At 40.8% G+C, this 20,337-nt stretch overlaps 2 protein-coding genes across 2 annotated transcripts; one reads left to right on the top strand and one right to left on the bottom strand.

Moving 5' to 3' along the window:
• Positions 1 to 30: 30 nt before the first annotated feature.
• bard1 (BRCA1 associated RING domain 1) lies at positions 31 to 9,485 on the top strand. The gene is made up of 11 exons (XM_061287444.1): positions 31 to 324; positions 466 to 522; positions 948 to 1,096; positions 1,399 to 2,372; positions 2,897 to 2,977; positions 3,196 to 3,368; positions 4,287 to 4,413; positions 4,503 to 4,635; positions 5,552 to 5,644; positions 7,427 to 7,524; positions 7,693 to 9,485. The coding sequence occupies exons 1-11, from the start codon at positions 134 to 136 to the stop codon at positions 8,035 to 8,037; spliced, it is 2,421 nt and encodes an 806-aa protein (XP_061143428.1). The 5' UTR covers positions 31 to 133; the 3' UTR covers positions 8,038 to 9,485.
• A 2,604-nt stretch (positions 9,486 to 12,089) lies between these two features.
• Positions 12,090 to 19,661, bottom strand: vwc2l (von Willebrand factor C domain containing 2 like). The gene is given in 3 exon segments (XM_061287922.1): positions 12,090 to 12,281; positions 15,323 to 15,452; positions 19,245 to 19,661. Coding segments are annotated over 3 exon segments (696 nt in total). The 3' UTR covers positions 12,090 to 12,132.
• Positions 19,662 to 20,337: the final 676 nt, after the last annotated feature.

Below are 20,337 nucleotides of genomic sequence, written 5' to 3' on the forward strand. Positions count from 1 at the left end.
CTCTTGTTCCACGGGTGGCACAATTTCCCCAATCTGTAAATTCATGTGCTTGTAATTTGGGATAACCTTTGGGAGGGCACCGGAAGGACGTCGTCGCTGTAGGCAACAGTGACGTCACTCAAACAGGCGGGAGATGCGAGAAACCAGGAAGTTAGTCGCTTCTTCTTTATTTGTCAACATCAGGGGTTCTTTTCCAAAATCTGAACAGAGTGAGAAATCGATTTTTACAGCAATGGATGCAATTGCTGTGGCACAAACAAACGAGTGGAAGAACACCAAAGAAGCGATCGCCAACTTTCGACATCTGCTACTTTGTTCAAAATGGTAAGTTCATTTTGACAAACTGATCTTGCAAATCCTTCACGTAACGACGTTATATCACTAGAATTTGTGACGCTGCTTTACTAACGTTTATTTAGGAGTCTTGTGCATTGAATACAATTTTTGTTTTGCTTTTAATGCAAGTTCCCAGTTGCTGAAGGATCCTGTTTGTCTTGGGACATGTGAGCATATGCTGTGCAGGTAAAATGACATACTTACTTTTTACCCTGCAGAAATGCACACGTATGTAAATAAGACTCGACTGTACTTTGCAATCACGTCCGCATGTTGATTTACCGTCAGTGTCACATTCTAACTGCACGGAATTGAAGGCACATACGCCACAGTGGAAGCCCACCAATTTAAATTGGCTGCAAGATGAGATGGGATGGTCGTTGTGCAAAACACAATGCAGAGGGTGCAAGACTCCATAACACGTGCATAAAGATTAGTGTTGTGACATTCACTCAAATACTGTAGATGCCTTCAAAAATGCTTGGAGTTGTGTAAATACACCACTTTTTTTTTTTTATATTCCAACCAAGTATTTGTATTCATTGAGTTTGTATTGAAAATTAGTTATAAATTGGGATCTCAATGACGTTTGGGGTATTTTCATTTCCTAGGTCGTGTGCAGGCCCAAAGGCAGGTGATGGCTGTGTGGTTTGTCACAGCCCTTCCTGGGTGAAAGACATCAAAACCAACAGACAGCTCAATAGTATCATACCGCTCTTCTGTGACTTGGAGGCCATGTTGTACCCTGATGGACAAGCAGGTAAAATTGTGCTCAGCTGTGAAACACGTTTCCGCTTTATTTATTGCCTTCCGCTCTTTTGTCACGGTGGTAAAGTCAAACATTTACATGATGACATTGTAGGCGGAGAGTTTCTTTACTTTCCCGCAGCGTCTCTCTAATGACTGTTATTATGTACTGCAATTAATCATGGTCTGTGCACAGACCATGTGGCTAGCATAAAAATAAGTCAATATTTGCTTCCTTTCCACTCAGAAATGACAAAGCTGTTTTGATGCCAGTTCCACATTCACCTAAGCATATTGTCAATTCTCATTGCACAGACTCCTCGGAGATAATGCGTCAACAAAATGAGGGCACCGTCTTAAAATGCAAGAAGAATTTCAAGATCTGGCTCAGCCCTCGCAGCCGCAAAATGCGTTGCGTGGTGAAAAGAAATCCAGAAGTCACCACACCTGAAAGCAAGTCTGAAGCTCAGCCCGGAGCTTCCGCGGCAGCAGTCGGTGACATGACCATTTTCAACTTCACCTCGTCCTCTCAAGACTCTGGCTCCTCTTCGCCAGCAAAGTCCAGTAATAAAAAACAGAACAGGAAGACGGGGACAAATGCGAAAAAGATTGGCGGCAGAAAGAAAACGACACAAAGAGCCTCAAAGAAACAAAGTAGACAGATGGTGAGGAAGAATCTTGATAGTATAAACGAGCAATGGAGGATTATAAAGGAGCAATCAGAGCATTTTGACGTGGAAGGTGAAAGTACGTCTCATAAAAAAGTTTCCTTCATCAGCCCTGATGGCGCAACTTGCATCAATGATCTCCGACCTGTGTCTAGCACGCGCACCTTGAGAGACGGACTCACAGAAGGTCGTGTCGATCCACCCAAGAGCTCAACGCTGAACAAATCCGACACCGTTTACGACACAGTGCCCGCCTCCATCCTCAAAACGATCCCTAAAAAACAAACCGACCTTTCGTCTCCACGGCGTTCCTCAAAACGCCAAAGACCGGAGGGAGAGGTCGTTGCCCTGGAGACCACACCGAAAAGGCCAACAGCCTCAACGACCAGCTGTCAAAAATCATTGGGTCACTCGTCTCCCGCTGTCGCTAATTCTCCGTCTTTGCCTAAGCGGAGGTGTAAAAAGCTCCCCCGAGAAGGTGGAGGGGAGAGTCCCACTCTTCCACTTACGCAAAGTAGAAAATCTCCTTCTTCTCGTGCTTCTCGTGCTAACCCAGGGAGCCCAACGGTCGTGAAGAAGAACCACAAAGGAGAGACCCTGCTGCATTTAGCCGCGATAAAGGTAACCTACATAGATTTTCGTATGAGCTGTTTTAATTATTCATTTGATATAGCCAATTGCTCATTTTATTTTAAACGTCAGTGAAAAGACGGTTGCTGAATTGACCATTTCCCTTGCTTGTCATCACTTTTCAGCAGAAGTCAAACGCAATTAGTTTCCTAGCGTAACTCTCCTTTGACATTCTCAGAACCAATCGTTGTTGTTTTTTTCTGTGATGATTGAAATGCTGATGAAAGTTGCATCAGAGGATAATATTCAGTTTGCTCCTTCACAGTTGGTTGGAAGCTTTTATGTAATCACCTCGAGGCCGGCAGAATGTCCAACCGACTCTTCCCTCCTGTTTGTTCGAATAGTCATAAAATGTAATTCCTCATGTTGAGTTGACTAGCACTACGGCGCTCATTATGTACGCCACATTGATTGCCCGGCAAGTGCTGGAATACACTTCAGAGTTCCATTTTTTCCCGTTTTGTCAGCAGCTTTATAATGTCGGGGTTGTTAAATTCTCGTTGGTTGTCCTGCAGGGGGATGTCGAGGGTGTCAAGGAACTACTGGACCAGGGAGCTGACCCCAACCTGAAGGATAATGCAGGATGGACACCTCTGGTATGACCAAGAACCTGCACGGACTTAAATACAGAATTCAACCAAGGCTTCGATGTGACTTCATTCCCAGTCGTACTTCACCAGCCCACTTACATAAAAAAAAAAAAAAAAAGGGCACTTTACCACATTTATGTTCCTTCTGAATATATGCCACACAAGCTGTTGACTTGGATTAAAGACGCCAAAGAGTAAATCTAGCACATGTTTCTTTATTTCAGCACGAGGCATGTAACCTGGGCCATCTGGCAGTTGTGGAGACGCTGTTATCAAGGGGGTCCCTGCTCAACACTCCCGGCTACAAAAACGACTCTCCGCTTCACGATGCCGTGCGAAACGGGCACATAGCCGTTGTCAAATTGCTGCTGCAGTTTGGAGCCTCGCGGAATGTGCTGTAAGTTTCTTTCTGTCAGGTAGCGGTTTTATGCAGCATGCAGTCAGAAGAAGCAATTCAAGACATCTGCCAATGCAATCTCTAATGGAAGCTTTGGCATGCAGCAGATTTGGTTTTTGTAAATATGTTACTGCAGACGTGCACTACGCAGTCATTTGCTTCGTCTTCAAGTCTTACAATAGAAACGGCGCTTGTAATTTCTAAATCCAAGAGATAGCCTTTCTCTCTCTTGTGCTTTTGTGATGTATTCGGTGCAACAGCTACAATCTCTTCTCCCTGACTTTGACAAGTGCCGCACTTATGGCTTCCTCTCTCGTGTTTTGGAGCAATGGCTTGTGAGAGATTGTTCTTGACTGCCTTCCTCATCATTTTTTTTTCTCCTCTTCAGCTCTCATGTGCAGTTGCATAAATCGGTTAGTGTGTGTGTGCCCTAACTTTTTTGCAGGAAGTCAGAACCCAAATGAAACGTTTTATGGACCAGTGGACCTATTAATTATCCCCCAGGTGTTATCTTTGCTGATGCCTAAATTTTCAGACAACCAACTGGGCTCGTCTCAATGGATTTAAAAAACTAAATAAATAAATTATATTCCCCGCTCTGTTGTCTTCAGATAAAACCTGACAAGTATTGATAAGACAACTCGATTGAATCCCGAAGCACTCGATGAAAAACCATATTTGTGTCTTCAGTCAAGTGCACACATTTTACCATTGCTCCATCATCCTAAATACAAATCACATCTACTGATATGTCATTTTTTTTTGTCAAAATACAGGTTTATTCTGCAGGAGTTTTTTGAACAACCCTGAACCTTGCCTAATTTTGAGTATGACTGGGTGTGACCTATAGATTGTCTCACTCATAGCAAATTATGTAATTGTGAATCCTTATTACAATTCAAATCGTCTTCTTCATAGAAATCTTGATGGCAAGCGGCCTGCAGACTACGCTGCAAATCGGGAAATGCTGGAAGTCTTCCAGGAAGTGTCTGAGGAAACCCAAAATGCCAGCACATCTACTAACAGCCCGGCTGCTCGCTCTGTCGTATGTCTAATTTATTATTTTTTTCTTCCTGCCATTGAAATCTCTATCTTGTGTGGAGATTAAATTCCAAACTCCTCATTTTTTCATAGGCGGTTAATTGCGCTAAGCAAGAAGAAATGGTTTTGTTTGTGTCGAGCAAGCTGTCGCAAACAGACCAGCATCAGATTGCAAAACTGAGCCGGCTTTTGGATGGGAGAATAACGGACTCCGTTACTTCTTCAGGTACGGTCTTTGTCTTGAAGACAAAAAAAAGATCTCACAAACACTACAGGTCTATTTTGCATGTAAGGTCTGTGGAAACTCATTGTTACATTTTTTAAAAGTGATTACAAATTATGCAAGCAGATGCTTGGCTCTTCCAACTGAAGGAGAAAGAAAACGAGGAATTCAATATGGCTTATAAGATTTTTAATTTGGAGAAGCAGGCCAAACACATTACGCTAACATTCTGAATCTGATGTTTGAAGCAAACTACCCCCCTTTGGCTTTAAATATTGTTTATGAGCAGCTAATGTACATCAAATGATTGCCTATAAATCTGCTCTCTGTTGATCGTTTTAGTTCTATAGTTTTATTCCGTGTAATATGTTTTCAAACACCGTTTACTTAAAGGTTTGGTGTATTGCAAAGTCAAACACTATCGCCGTCAGGAGTAAATGAGTCTTGTTACCGCTCCTTCCATCATCTCTTCGTATTGTCTGTGCAAAATGCAGAAAGCAATTGATATTGAAGTTTGCCCCTATTCAACTTTTGCAGGTTTTTTAATATGTCGCTCAAAACAAGTCGGCAATTGCAGCCAAGGATTTTGACTCAAATTAGAAGGCAACAAATCAATGGCAACTGCAGCGTGCAATGAGTTTTACCCTCCGGGTGTAATTGCTTGGGCTTCACTATCATCTTCACTGATGTGACTAGTTCGAGTAATGAGTTTGAGTTAAAATTTGGACTGCCCTCGAATCACAATTTCTGATTGCCTTCAGGCAGTTTTGTTAATTATCAGCGAGAGGTGTATTTGGAAGCCAAAACAATTATGAAAGATGCAAGTTTGCGACAGTGTCTCAATGGAGAAATAGATCCACTCTAACGACACCATTGGGGGCTGCTAACATAATGTTTTATGTGTGTTGCCGTCTCCCAGTGAGTCATCTTGTGGTGCCAGAGGGACCCATGCCGAGCACTTACTCCACTCTCCTCGGACTTCTTGCAGGCTGCTGGATTGTCAAATACAGCTGTAAGCTAAGTATCATCATGGTAATAAGCACCCCGTTGCTATTTGGATAGTCATGTCGCATTCATTTTGTGAATTTCAAAGATGTGATATGCGTTTTCTGCTAACAAGAAAAAGTGAAGAGTTTCCATGAATTCAAGGTTTGAAAAATATTGCTTGTTGTCTTAATGTCATCAATCACACACAGACAATGAAAGTGAGCAGGTTCCAAAAACGCTTACAAAGCTACAAGCAAGGGCATTATCTGTGTTCTCATCTTGAAATATCAACTTGTCTGACTGTTGCATTGGGCACGAGTCTCTTAAAACACAGTGTTTCAGTGTTACCGGCAAAATGTTCTTTCTGCTACCTTTTTGGAGGTTACATCTACAAATTTGGCCAACAACTCTGACATCATTATATTCTAAGTAAGAAACAAAAAAGCAACAGGCTGACTCTTGCTCTTAAAAGCCATTTCTTGACCGTGTCTGTCGCGTAGCCAACCCACTTCTTATTATTCTTCACAAGTGAGTCATTTTGTGCTGCAATTCCTATCTTAATATACGGTGGGATGCGTCAGAAGAAAAAGAGAAAAAAGCCTCTATTTCATTCCCACGGGCCGAGTCCCCGACACAGCTTGTCTCCCACATGACAGTCTCAGTGACATGCTATCTGTTTTTGTCCGTGTGCGTGCGTCCTTGCTCACATATGGCAGCGGAGCTGTCAGCGCCACCTGTCTTTGTATGCTACCGCTGTCAACCAGGCCAAGGTCTGCCGTGCCACTTTGAGTCCATCGCAACACCTCAAAATGTATTTCAGTCCCAATGTTCAGTGAATGAATGCTCTCAATTCCAGTAGTAATAGTTTTGGCAGCCAGTACTTTGCCAGTATAAAACTATGCATCCAGTACAAAAAACAAAATATTTCTTCTCATCAGCTCAAATCCTAGGTAATGTTTTTGATCTAAACTTAATGGCCACTTATCCAATATCCAATAATACCGGTATATTTACGGAATATGCTTTGCATATTTATTTTTTTTACAATTTTTATCTTGCTTGTATTAGGTGTGTCACAAAAAACAATTCCAATCTGAAAATTAGCTTACAACCACAATTACAAAGAAGTAATCAATTGTTAAATGTGACCCGATTCTGCATTCAGTCTTGATAAGAGTAATTATCTAAAATGCTAATTACTCCAGTGCACTTAGCGCCATTTTCTATCTGTGGCAATTAACCACAGTGTGTGTCTGCTGGAGTCTGCTAAACTTGTGCTTAATTAAAGTGTGAAGCATAGGCTGATTCTTAATATGCACAATATGCAAATAAGTAGGAAGACTATCTGATGTCATGTGCATTGGAAATTAACTCCGAGAGGCTCACCGTGGTTATGAAATGTTCTCGCGTTTTCTCATCCAAAAGCAGTTCTACTCACTAGCCTTAAGATGCGACTCCTGGGAACGTGGTTTTAGATATGTAACAGGTTTGTGTAAATACTGCCGGGATGACATGAAATAACCGTTGGGTTCCATGATCAAAACAAATGTGTGTCTGATACTTTTATATAAATGGTTACTTGACAAAACACAAAGCTAGCTTTCACAATGCGGTAATTTGACTCTCTGAAGACAGACAAAACAAGAGCCGCGTCATCAACTTAATCACGTTGCTGGCATTATTTTTTATCAAGCAAGCACTGTTTGCCAGTACTTGAAGACTTCCAACTCATTAAACAACATTAGCTTTGTCGTCCCGCTCTTTCAAGTCAATATAATTAGTGGTGGCTTTGATTTCTCCATGCCAGGGGTGGAGGCATGTCTGCAGGCAGGCAAGCGGATGCCAGAAAACGAGCACGAAGCGGGCGAAGGCCCCCAACGCAGTCGCATCAACCGATGCAGCTTGGTAAAGAAGACACAGACACGCTTTGCTTAATAACTATTGATGACCTTAATTGGTTTGAGACCAAACAAGACTGTAATCAATTCGTTCCTAGATTATTTTACACATAAGAAAGCCAAAATCTGAAACAACTACAGGAATTTATTCTCTCTCATGATGTGCCCCTTGTAGCTCCCACCGCTGTTCGATGGCTGTTTCTTCTTTCTCTTGGGTTCCTTTAAATCGCACAAAAAAGACGAGCTAGCCAAGCTACTCCGTGACGGAGGAGGTCAACTCCTGAGTCGGCGGCCCAAGCCCGACAGTGATGTGACTCAAACCCTCAGTGCTGCTGCCTACCACGCTTTGCCGGGATCGGACCAAGCCCTCGGCACCCAGTACATCATCTTTGACCGGCAGGGTCCTCACAAACCCTCACTGATTCGGAAGGGCAAAGTGTGGTCTGCTCCTTCTACCTGGGTCATTGACTGTATCACATCTTTCCGAATTCTCCCTGTACCAAACTTTGAATTAGCGTGAGTATTCTTAACGTCAGCTTTTGTAATTGCTCCTTATCATGTTAATCATTCAACAGTCTCAATCTGATCATTTCCCCGCTTGAAGATTTACAATAACAAAGATAATTTGAACAAATTTTCCCCTCCTGAAATTTCAGAAGCGTCTATCAAACTTTGTACCATGAGAAAATGATGCTTCAAATTCGCTTCATGAACCAGTTGTATTTTTCGTACCTCCTCCAGGTGCCACTCTGTTTAACATTTGGCAGAGTAAAAAAAAACAACTAAAAACTTGTGAGCAGCAAAGTGGTGTTGAAAAGCGTAAAAACCTGGAAAAATAGTTTTGTAGATTTGATTTGAAGAATTATTGGGGGATTTGGTTCATGGAAATTGTAGATAATCATCTCAATCTATCTTTGCTCGATGGACGTTATATTCTGTTGCAAAAGGTTGAAGCTTGGGGCTGCTAAAAATTCACTTATCACTTGGCTTCCTAAAAAATCTTGACCTCTGGTTTATTTTGTTGACCACACTCTACACAAAACGCTCCTCTTGCTGTGCTGCAAATTAAACAGAAGAAGCAAGCAGCTCTGAACAAATCCTTCTAATTTCCAAGGAAAAGATAATGAAAAATCTTTTTGAAAATGCAAGTGCAAAGTCCCTGACAGAATTGATTGAAAGTGGTTTGTTACCCTAAATTGGATGTTATAAAAATGCAGATAAACTGCTGCCGCACTGGCATGAGGAGAATAAATAAGCATTTTGTTAGGGTTGTGTGTATTGTGAGTATAATATGTGTAAATTGTATTCAAGAGCGACTGGCCCGCTATTAGAATGCACCTAACTGCTATTGATTACTTTTGCGGTGCTAAAATTTCATCCCTTGTCCGTTCTAAGCTGCACTAGGCCGTTAAATGATAAGGGGCAAGGAAGCGCTTCTAATGAAACCACATTTTATGTCCTTGAACTAAAGAAAGCCACTTATTTTTCCTCACATTCTCTTTTCAAGCAATCTATTGAAAGAAACCTGGTGATTGTGATGATGTGCTGATCTATTAAGCATGTTGGGCCCCAGTTTTGCTTTAAATCATTTGGTTTGATTTCACATTTACAAACTTTTCCTGAAAATCTTGAACAGAGCAATAAAAAAAGACCAAAAATCCCTTTTTGCAGAATAACACTTCATTTCATGTCTATTTAACAAAATAGTTTGGCATCATGATAATACACTTTGCACACAGATATAGTATATTGGAAGTTATTTACATCGAAACAACATGTGGAGCACCGAGGGTTGTTTTGTAATTTGTGTTTTCAGTCTAAACTCAACTGTCCACAAAACAACCCGTAATGCTCCCCAAAAATGAAAACAACTGATTGTATGCTAACAGTGTTTGTCTTTCTGTTCCAGGCACATTTTATCGACAAATTTCCCGACAAAAGTAATACAAATAAAACAATCTTTGATTATATTGTCTTTCCGACTTGTGATGAATACATTTACTGCTGAGTAGTCAATGATGAGGAATCCACTGCTTGGATTGGATGCAGTACATGGATGCAACCAGCAGAGGAGCTGTTGATTCACTTGCAACCAGTTGGTGGCCTGGCGTGAGGCGTTTTAAAAACATTCCGATCGATTAACTGCTTTAAAAATAACAATCGATAAGTCAACAGTCCAACATGGTTCAAGCTATATTGACATGGAAAGGCCGTTAGCTATGTCGTGGCTGACGTAGACGATTTGCGTAGATCTTCCGTGGGATCAATATCCACTCAATGCATCATTTGGGATGGCCTTGTAATTAACCGGTGGAGTGCTCCAGGGTCCAGTCCAGTCCGTTGTTTGCTCCTAGCCATTGGACAGGCTTCAACCAGTCTAGACAACAGTTGCTTATTCACGTCGAAACCTTTTGTGCTCTTGCATGAAGTCAGAGAGCAACCTTCGTTTATCCTTCTTCAAGCTAAAAGGCTTCAGCGGTGAGCGTGATTCCTCACAGCCTTTTCTTTTCGTCAAGCACTCACAGACATTTGTGTCTTTTTCTTGCCGCCCGGTAGACTAATTCCAAATTGTATCAGCATATACACGTAGACTGAATTCTAATAAGGTTGTGAGATGTTTAATGAAGATAAATAACAGTTTATTAGCCCTAAGATGTCTGGGAGCACTATGGTTGTGATTGATAAAGCAAAAGTGTCGACATAGCTCAAGCCGGATAGATGGCTCTGTCTTTTCACATAGAAAGACACTAAATCACCACCTCTTAATAATGGATTTGACCATAGCTCAGTTTTTGTGCCCGAGATTGAACCAAATTTCTTCTTCCCCCAGCATCAACCAACCGCTCATAAGTCATTGGTCTTTATCTGATGTTCACTTCTATTTAATTATAGGTTGCAAGCCGCTGCCATTAGGCAACGCATCCATCAGCACCCAAGAATGGCTGTCAAAGGTTAACAGGAAGAGATCATCTGGATGTAGGTCAGGGGCGGGGCTTAGGTGATGTATGACACAACTAGACAGTAATGTAGTCGATTATTTTTCATGTGATAAATGTTAGCTTGTTGGCCCTATCTGCACTCCTCTGATTTCATGAAATACAATTTAGCATAATATCCTAGCAACCACTAGCATTGAAATTCACAGCAGTGATTTTGAAACAGCAAATAGAATGATTAATAGAGGCAAAAAAAATAGAGCGGTTGATCATATGCCAGGCAAGCAATAAAATGTATGTAGATCTTCTTCACCCTCCATGAATTCAAAAATAGTCTACTAATTAACAGGACAAACAATGAAGTGTGTTTGAGGTTTGCTCAGTGACATTTTTGCTATCAGTGCAGCAAAATAACATGGTGCATTTTGACAGTACTGTGAAACTTCAGTTTATATAGCAGAACACATCAGTGCTATTGAAATGGAACGCAGATAGAATATTTAGCAAAAACAGGCATAGATTTCTACTGCAGTTGAAGGAATTGAGTGCTAGTGCTTCTTCAAGATGACAATATGCATGTTAATGCTGCTTAAAAGCATTTGCAGATTGCCTCTTTTGTCTGCTACGTCTGCAGGCTGCTGCAGCAGCATCAAGCACCCAGCTGGAGGATTTAAAACATTGAAAACGACTTGATTAAAGAAAATGGAAGCGGACCTCTCATGGCACGCTAATGAGTTTGTTTGCGAGTGAAAACATATGGTTTGTTGTCATATTTGGAGGATAAGATTCTCTGACCAAAAAAAAAACACACACATCAGTGAAGGTCAGTTAAAAACATTTGTTTTTGAATTCAATTTGACTAATGTTTAACCTCCCCAATTATTATGAACCGGACTGTTCTAAAAATATAATTGGTTGATGATAGGGCAAACTCAACAAAAGCGACAATTTTCATTGCTAGTTTTTTGTTCCCGCATGAAAAGACATAAAGACAATCACAGTTGCAATCAAATTTCTCATACTGATGGTCTCAGTGTGTCAAAACATTAACGATTTCATTGTTTGTGAAATTCATTTTAAAGTGTAACAACAACAGTTCTTAATTTAACATATTTATAGGTTTACCATTGTAAATTTGGCCACACCAAAGATTTAAACTTTAATAGTATTTTTTTTATTGTATGCTGACGCAGCACTAATTAACACAATCTACTTATTAAACAGTGCTGGATGTGAATTAATACCACGTTTGTAAAATACACGTTTAAACGTGGTGTGCATCTCGTAAACAAGCTTTCAGAGTGAATATTTGACACTCTGTGCTTTCTGGTGTTGATTCTCCTGAGAGAGAGTAAAGAAAACCCAACCCAGCACAGACAAGTGTGCTTCCAGTTCTTTTCCAAGCTGTTTGGTTGTGTCAGACAGCTACAACAAAAACAATCACTATGATGGATTCACGTTGCCCACGGTGATTGACAGCAGCAAGTTAAGCGAGTCAAAATCAGCAAATATGAGAGAAAAGTTGCGGGGGGAAAAGACCGTCGTCGTCGTCACCGTCAACAATCATGTGACGCTTGTCCTATATTGTTTCAGAGTTGTGCTCTGCCTGCCCAGTCAATCCTATAAAATGGTCGGCAGGGCTGCGCCTGGGCTGATCTCGCATCCCCGCCGTAGTCTCTCTACGACGACTGCCCGTTGAGGCATTCCCGCCGCAAGCACTGCGCCGGTTTCCACCAATCGCCAGTGTGGCAACGACAGATGGTGCAGTCGTCCACTTTGACTTCAATTCCGGCCGGGATGATCGTCGATCCGGCGAAGCAATTGGGACCTGCCGCATGGGAAAACATCAAAGGGAGGAATTAACTCGACAAGATGAGGGGATGCAGTTGGGAGAGAGAGTCAGGGCAGACTATTTTCACGGCCGTGCACAGACGGGCTTGTTTTTGCAACACATAAGCTCTTTTGTTAGTCTCCCCTTCTCCCTGGACACGAAGCGCTTTGCATCCTAATGCGCCTCGAGCATGGGCGAGTGCCAGGCGTTGGCTCGGGACTGGCTCAAGTAGAGAAAGGAACAGACGGGAGAGTTTGAAAACCCGCTCGGGAAGGATGTTCATCACATCGGATGTGTCAAGAAAAAAAGGCCTCACGGTTCTCCAGCAACATGCAGAACAATTGTAGTACAGCTGTGCGGCTCATTGACAAAAATACTTTTCTCCTTTTCTTCAGATGATCGAGTCCAAACGAACAAGCAGATGCCATGAATCCTTCCCGCATTTAATTGTTTCAGTCCATCATTCAGCCGTTAAAAAGGCATAGCGGTGACTTTGAATTAGTCTTTAAATCAGCCCATAAAATGTTCCACCTTAGGCTTCACAAAAAAAAGTATTGACAAATCTCTTAATAGCAAGATGACTCTGGTATACCAAGATCGAGTGCGGCGTATTTCAATTTTGAAATTTCCCCAAGGCAACTTTTTGTTGTTGCCCTCCCTACTCGCTTGCCATCTGTCCCAAATGTTTGTAGAAGGAGTACGACCCTTATTATAGTCTTGCTTCCACGTTCACGCGGGACGGCTTTCTCATTGAGATTTATTTTGCTGCCGGAGCTCGACCCGGAGCCCTCGAGCCGGAGCCCTCGAGGGAGCGTCAAAATGACAAACCTAGCCTTAAATGCCATGGGTTGTCACCGTGTCCTTTCAGGATGGATTATATCTCTCTCCAAGAAGCATCTCTTGGTCTGCTGAGGTGTGCCTTATTAAGTCACACTATGTAGTCAACATGAAGACAAAAAAAAGGGTGCGTGGAGGCGGATGACAGAAAAGAAAGTGGGAAGGAAAATGTGAAGTGAGGTCCTGTATCATTAGCCTTCAATTTATTTCCTCTGTATGTGTTCCTCTAAGTCTAAAAGTGAAATTGAGTTCATTTTGGTAACGTTACAACGAGGCGCACACCACTGAGCGCATTTCATGCAATGAATTGAAAACAAAACAGAATTTTCCTCATAATTTAGAATCAGAGAGATTAGTAGAGTAATCAATCATTAGCTAATGAGTTCATTTTCACATCACTTCCTATGGCCCCTGAAGGGAAGCGAGAGACGATTCCACACAAATGCAGATGAGCGCTACAGTTCTGCAAAGCAAAAGGGGGAGGGGACAAAAAAAAAAAGGTAGAAACTTCAGCATGAATTTTAATGAGCGACATTGCCAGGGCCTAGAGGGCATTCACCACTTGACAATGAAAGTAATCTGGCTAGAAGTTTTAAATGGCGTTTTGAGGAATGCAATGGTGAGCACAAAATACCTTTGGTAGCGCACGGGAGTGATTATCTTTGCTTTGGGTCAAAGAGAAGCAGTCAAGTAGCGCCGTTTCAGCCTCAGGGTTATTCTCTTTCTGAGGTAATGACAGACTGTATGACCATACTGCAGACAAGGGTCATTTCGTCGGTCTTAATATCGCGGAACTAAGTGAAGAGATGGGATTTCCTTGATTTATGAAGCTAATTCATATTTAGGTTCAGAAAAATATATTTAGTTCAACAGTCCATTAATTTATTATTTTTCTTTGAGTCGCTGAGACATGGAGGTGACCATGAACCAGAAATTGTATTTGGTTTTGTTTGAGGTAAATCTGGTTTAGTTTCATGTTGTTGTTGTTTTTTTTCCCTTGTTAGGGTTTCCACCTGTTGTCATCATCCTGTTCCTGTTTGTTAACCAATCACTCTCCAAACCAGTTCTCCTGTCCAGGTGGTCCTTGTTATTTCATGAGCTGGCTCGAATTTAGTTTCCTGCAGCCTCCTTGCACTCTTCGTTTAATCCAGTGGTTCTTAACCTGGGTTTCGGCAGAGGCTCCACTGCGGAGGTCCGAACACACCTGATTTATCGTGTAAATTCATGATGACACATATCTGAACGGGTCTTGCAAAGGCAAGAGCAGAAGTCACACTGATTTGCAGGTATGTAGTTTGTTTTGAATTCATGCATTGCGTTGGTTTTGTACTTGGAAGAATGTGATGTTCATGCCTGGCTCATTTTGTGCACCAGTAAAAAAACATTGATGTCTTGTGTTTTCAAACTAATATTTTATTTTTCACTAAAGAAGGGTTCGGTGAATGCCCATATGAAACTGGTGGGGTTGGGTACCTCCAAAAAGGTTAAGGTTTAATCCATTTGTTTGTAGCTCCTGTTGAATGTTATCCTTCCATGTCTCAGTTTTTTTTAACTTCTGTCAATGTGCAGCCTTTTTTTATTTCACATGCCTTGTTTTATTTTTCTGGAAATATATTCATTTTATTTTGAGTTCATCTTGCCTAGCCTCCCTGCCTTTTGTACCAACCTTGGAAATAAATAGATTAGTGATACAGTAAATAATAATGTTTCTTTACAAAACTATTCAAGTGAAAGTCCAAAGTATGCTGTATCAAAAATAGTACAAGTTCCATCCCAATTTCATTTAATATATTATTCATATATTCGGTTATTTTGTCCTGATCACTTTGTTGATGATTTTTGCAATTTGTCTTTGTCTTATCCATCTGGCCGACTTCACCTCGTCCATAACCACCGACCCCCTTTGTGTTAATTTGGTGGATCGGCTGCGTACATTGTGCAACTGGGAGATAAAAGCCTTTCCAAAGAGCCATTACTCCCCTCCAACCATGCCTTTTAATCAATGTGATAATGTATACGCCGCTTAGTGTGTCATTTAGAATTAAAAGTAACTACCACTCATTAGTGTCCAGTGGACCTGTGGTAATACTTCAAATTCATAATAGACCTACATAAATTACATCCGCTTCCCAAATAAACTTCCCATCATTTCATCTATTTTTAATAACTTGTCAAGAGAGCGTGTGAATGGATGAGTTTACCGTTTTTACAGATGGGGCAGCATTGCTCCGGTTCATACACAGGGTTGACGCACTCCGGGACGGCGCAGTCAGAAACCACACAGTGTACCTCGTTATTCGGTTCGCAACGGCACCATTCACAAGGTGACGGCTGGAAAAAAGGGAAGGAAAAATAGGAAACGGGTTAGATGAGTTACTGAGCTGGGAATGTTTGTGCTTGAATGTACTCCTTTTCTCCATTTTGGAAAATTGGCTTTGTCCAAATTAAATTGTCCATGCAACTCAAGTTTATTTTTCAATTATATCAGTTGATTAACAGAGACCATGAAATTAAGGAGTGAAATAGTGTTTTGAAACCAACATCAGTCACGGCCAGGGGTGACCTTGAATGAAATTGCTGAAGATATCTTTTGCTGCCTTGAAAATCTTGAAAGGTTTCCCAGTTGTGTAATATCAAAATTCCCCAAACAGTAAAATCTTCTTTTTCTTTTATCCTTCATGAAATGTGAGCTCTTCCGCATTCACATCACAAAATTGCAATGCTCAACATTTGAGTTAATCTCAGTATTCAATCCACGTCTACTTTATATTGTGAGTCAATGTTGGGAAAAGAATCTTGAAGGTGACTTGCTGGAGTTTTACTAGTTCTGACAAAAGAAGGAAATCAATTTTACCCTCTGAGCTCTTATTACGTTTGTGTTTCTGTGGCTTTCATTATTTCCAGATTTTTGTAATCACCATGATAATCTGTGACAGCCAGCCCTGCAAAATAATCCAAGGACATTGGGACAAAGGAGAATCAATGAATAAACAACCTTCAAACAGGCCTTCCAATCGAAAGAGTACAATTTACAATCCACACTGTATCTCATGTGCTTCACATTGGTGGAAATCTACTTTTGTCAACCCCTACAATGCTTAAGTAAAGTCTCAAATGCCAGTTAAAAATTTATTACCCAAAAAAGCAGAAACATTATGTCCAGACGTGCATAGAACTTGGCTCAGAGCAGCTGGTGTAGCCTATCAAATAGATAGATGTAAGATGTTGCATATTAGTTTGTTTATATAATCATTCAACTAACATAAAGGTTAACAGCCATTATGAGAATACCAAACTTTGGTTTTGTATGTGAATATACCCAGTACTGCACAGGTATCAAACTCAAGGCCCGGGGGCCAGACAGGGCCCGCCACATCATTTTACAATTTTGATAAGTACTGTGTGTCGATCTAGTATTATATCATCATAACATGAGTTCCTGTAAACAAACAAATAGCGCAAAGTGGCTTCCCCAAACTTGGTACAATCCTGCTCAACTTTGCTTTATAAGGATTTTAAAACGTGGTTTATCTTACCAATTGTCTACAACCTCCTCAACAGATCTAAAACCAGATAAGAGCCCTATTGACAAACATTCACTTATGTGAATTTAATATTATTACTCTACACCCATCTTGTTTACAGAGTCCTAGCTCAGCAGCAGATTATCAATTATGTGTCACTTTGAAGTTGCTAAACAGGGAAAAAAGTGCAGCGCAAACAGAAATACAATACTGGAACAGGACAATTATTTAAATGAGGCTTAAAGATCTAGTTTACACCCATTTGGATTCTTAGTTGATTGGCTGCCAAACCGGGAAATTACGCTATGAATAACAATGGTGACAACAATACACATTTTACAGTGCATCTATATTTGGCACAGCTTTTCTGCCGGACTGCATTTCCCAATACGATACAAAATAGTAGCTTAAATAGTTTAGGTGGGGAGAAAAGTCTTTCCTCATTAACATTTCATTTCACAATTTAAAGCACTTGAGGATGAATCATTGAGTTTATATTTAGTTAATAAGAATGACTGGAATGGGTCCAATGTGCAATTTGCTGCTATTCAAATTAAGGTCATAGACAAGAGCAAGACCGTCTTGACATGTCGACTTAAGTCACAAGTCATTTCAAGCAGGTATAAAAGTCATAATTGCGTGCACTTCATAAAGTTCCTTCATTAGAACCTTTGTCGACAGCGGTAAACAGGACGGTAAAATCAATCGGAGTAATCGTTTTTATCACTTTTTATGAGATGTATGATCTCGTTTATGTCAGCGTCGAGACGCTGCAGTACGAGTAATTACTGATGTGTTTGTGTGCGATGTCTTGATGCTCTGAACAGCTTTGAAATGGCACTAGAGAGGTTTCCCTAACCAAAAGTGAACTTCTTCTCTTATTTGTATTCATAAATGGGAGTTCAGTAAGAGGCAATTGGCCTTTATGTAATGAGGTTGCCTGAAAACGAAAGCCCTCGGGTGTAATCGGTTCTTTCGGTTTATTTTAGAACGTCTGACCAAACTTTTCAATCTTTTTACTTACTTACTTACTTGCTATTGCGTGAGTGACTTTGATTTCCCCTCTTCTGTTGTTTTCTATCTTTATTTAATGATAGTATTTTTGACTTCCAGGTCATATCAAAATGTCTGCCAATGCAACTGCAATGTTAACAGAAAGATTGAACGTCAATACTCCGATCAATGGCATCCATGCACCCGCGGATGTAACACACCTGTGGTGAATCATAATTCCGGACAAAATATAGATTTTTGAATGTGGTCTGTCAGTCTAGGCCAAATAAATGCTTTGTTTGTTTCACTAACACAATAATTCAATTCTCTCCTGTGTTGTGGGAGAGCAATCTCGTTTCAGGGTCAGGCATCTTATTGTTTAAAATTGGACAGAAACATACGCCGCTCTTTGTAATCCAACACTGTACCTGCAGGGCAGGGCTCGCTGCAAGACTTTCACGTCAATCCCGAGCAGATTTGGGATTGATGTCTGTCCTTGAGCTACATCTTGGTTACATGTTTGACACTTGTTAGACGCTATGCTGTGAAACTTTCCCAAAAGTGTCTTCTTGTAACACGGAGTCAAATTAAAATTTCATGCTGATAAGTGCTACCACGTTTGTTCTATTTTAGTAGCTGTAAACAATGTGGCCCGCCAAAAAATGTTCAGTTTTGTCTCATCTGCCTAAATTAAGGACATTCTGGTTTGCCAATATGCATTTTGACAAATTTTAGTCTCCTCACTTTCAAATTAGTAGCTCATTGACCATTTTCCTTATGGTACCCACAATTTTGTCCATTACAATTTGGTTTGACTGTTTTAGCAAAATCTTTGAAGACAGCACAAATTGACCACCTCTGATTAACTGTTAGTTACAAAACTGTCTCCAAAATCTTTTAATTATAGTTATGAGATTTTTATGCAGCGTTTTAAGGCAGGATCCCAAGTCATATCTGAGCCCAGACAGTGATGTCACGATCTTTAATGGGCCACAGGAAAAGAAAATGCCTTATGCTAGCTATGAATCAGTGTCCATAAATACAAATATTACTCCCATCTGTCTTCTGGCGGTGGTTTAGGTTTAGGGCATGTCTGATGCTGCAGGGGCAATGAAATGACTCCAACAGTAAGCCATATTTACACCCCTGGCTGGCTGGCTGGCTGGACCTCCTTCATGCCAAAATAAAACCGACATTTTCCCTCTACGCAAATAAAATATAATTTCCATCACATCGTAATTCCTAAAATTTCTTAGAGCATGTGGTCAAGATCATTGCCTGGCTCAATAATAATAATAATAATAATAATAATAATAATAATAATAATAATAATAATAATAATAATAACAATAACTAACAACAATAATAGTGATAATAGTAGTGATAGTGATAATAGTAGTGTTAGTGATAATAGTAATGATCATGATAGTGATGATGATATAATGATGATGATGATGATAATAATAATAAATATATATATTTTTAATTTAATTTTATTCATTTATATAAATAAACAATAATTAATAAACATTTCATTTTGTTCTACTTAATACAATCCCACCACCTCCAATGCAAGACATGACTGGAAAAATAAGCCACAGCTCACCTTATACTCTTCCAGAATTTTGTACGTTTTGCCTCGGTACTCGCAAAAGTTTTTGACTTCCTTGCATTCGGGGCAGCAGCCGTTGTGCTCCACTTTGGTGCACTTAGGATGAAGTTTGGGGCACTCGGGCTGATCGCACACGGGCCCGTCCTCCGTGCACATGCATGGACAATTGGAGTGGCCCGGGTAGAAGCGCTCTCCGAGCTTGTAGACAAAACCGCTGTCGTCCACGCATCCTTTCCCCCGGTAGTCATCAAACACGAGGCTTTCACCAGCCGCCCGCTCCGCTTCGTCTCCGGCGTAATCCTCGAGGTCAGTGACCATAGTGGCGGCGAGGCCGAGGTGGGCCAACAACAGGAGGACGAAGGCGGTCGAGAGGGCGGGAGCCATCCTTCACCGCGGCGTAAAGATCCACATTCAACGGGATTTACAGGGATGACATCCCTAAACCAGCGGTGTCCATTCTGGATCCGCCCAACCCTGTAGTAGCATGACCATCATTGTCACATCCGCCTGCTGCGGGGGAACAAGGACAACCATACATTTAAATGTCATGCACCTGGAGCCCCCAAGCATGCATTTAAAGCCACTTGCATTTTATTGTTGTATCCACTGAAGGTTATCCTATGGTACTCATTCCATCCCCCATTCCGCTCAACAGGCATTTGGCATCATTTATGCACGCTTAATAATTGAACCAATATCGTGCGCAACATCATTTGTACAATACTTAAATAGTCTTACTTTACTCCCCATGTTTTCTCCTTAGCTTCAAATGATTCTAATGCTTAATTTGTGCACAATATGCACTCTGTTAATGTCATTTAATAGTATTACTATTTAACTCACCGTGTTTTGAATTATCAGTCTCCTCTCTTCACTTCGTCCAAATCCAAACCTGTAGGTAATGGGTTTGTCTTTTTGAAAACTTCACCAGCTTCCAAGAAAAATAATACAATTGGATGCTGTTTTTTTTTTTTTTACAACAAATAAACGCAAACCTTTTAACCTGTGAGTTTCCGTGTTGACATTACGTCCTTGTTAAAGTAGCTCTGCGTCAAATTCACCCTCAGCCAACTCACCTCAGAGATCA

The sequence above is a fragment of the Syngnathus typhle genome, linkage group LG9 (genome assembly GCF_033458585.1).
Source record: "Syngnathus typhle isolate RoL2023-S1 ecotype Sweden linkage group LG9, RoL_Styp_1.0, whole genome shotgun sequence".
NCBI classification, from domain to species: Eukaryota; Metazoa; Chordata; class Actinopteri; order Syngnathiformes; family Syngnathidae; genus Syngnathus; species Syngnathus typhle.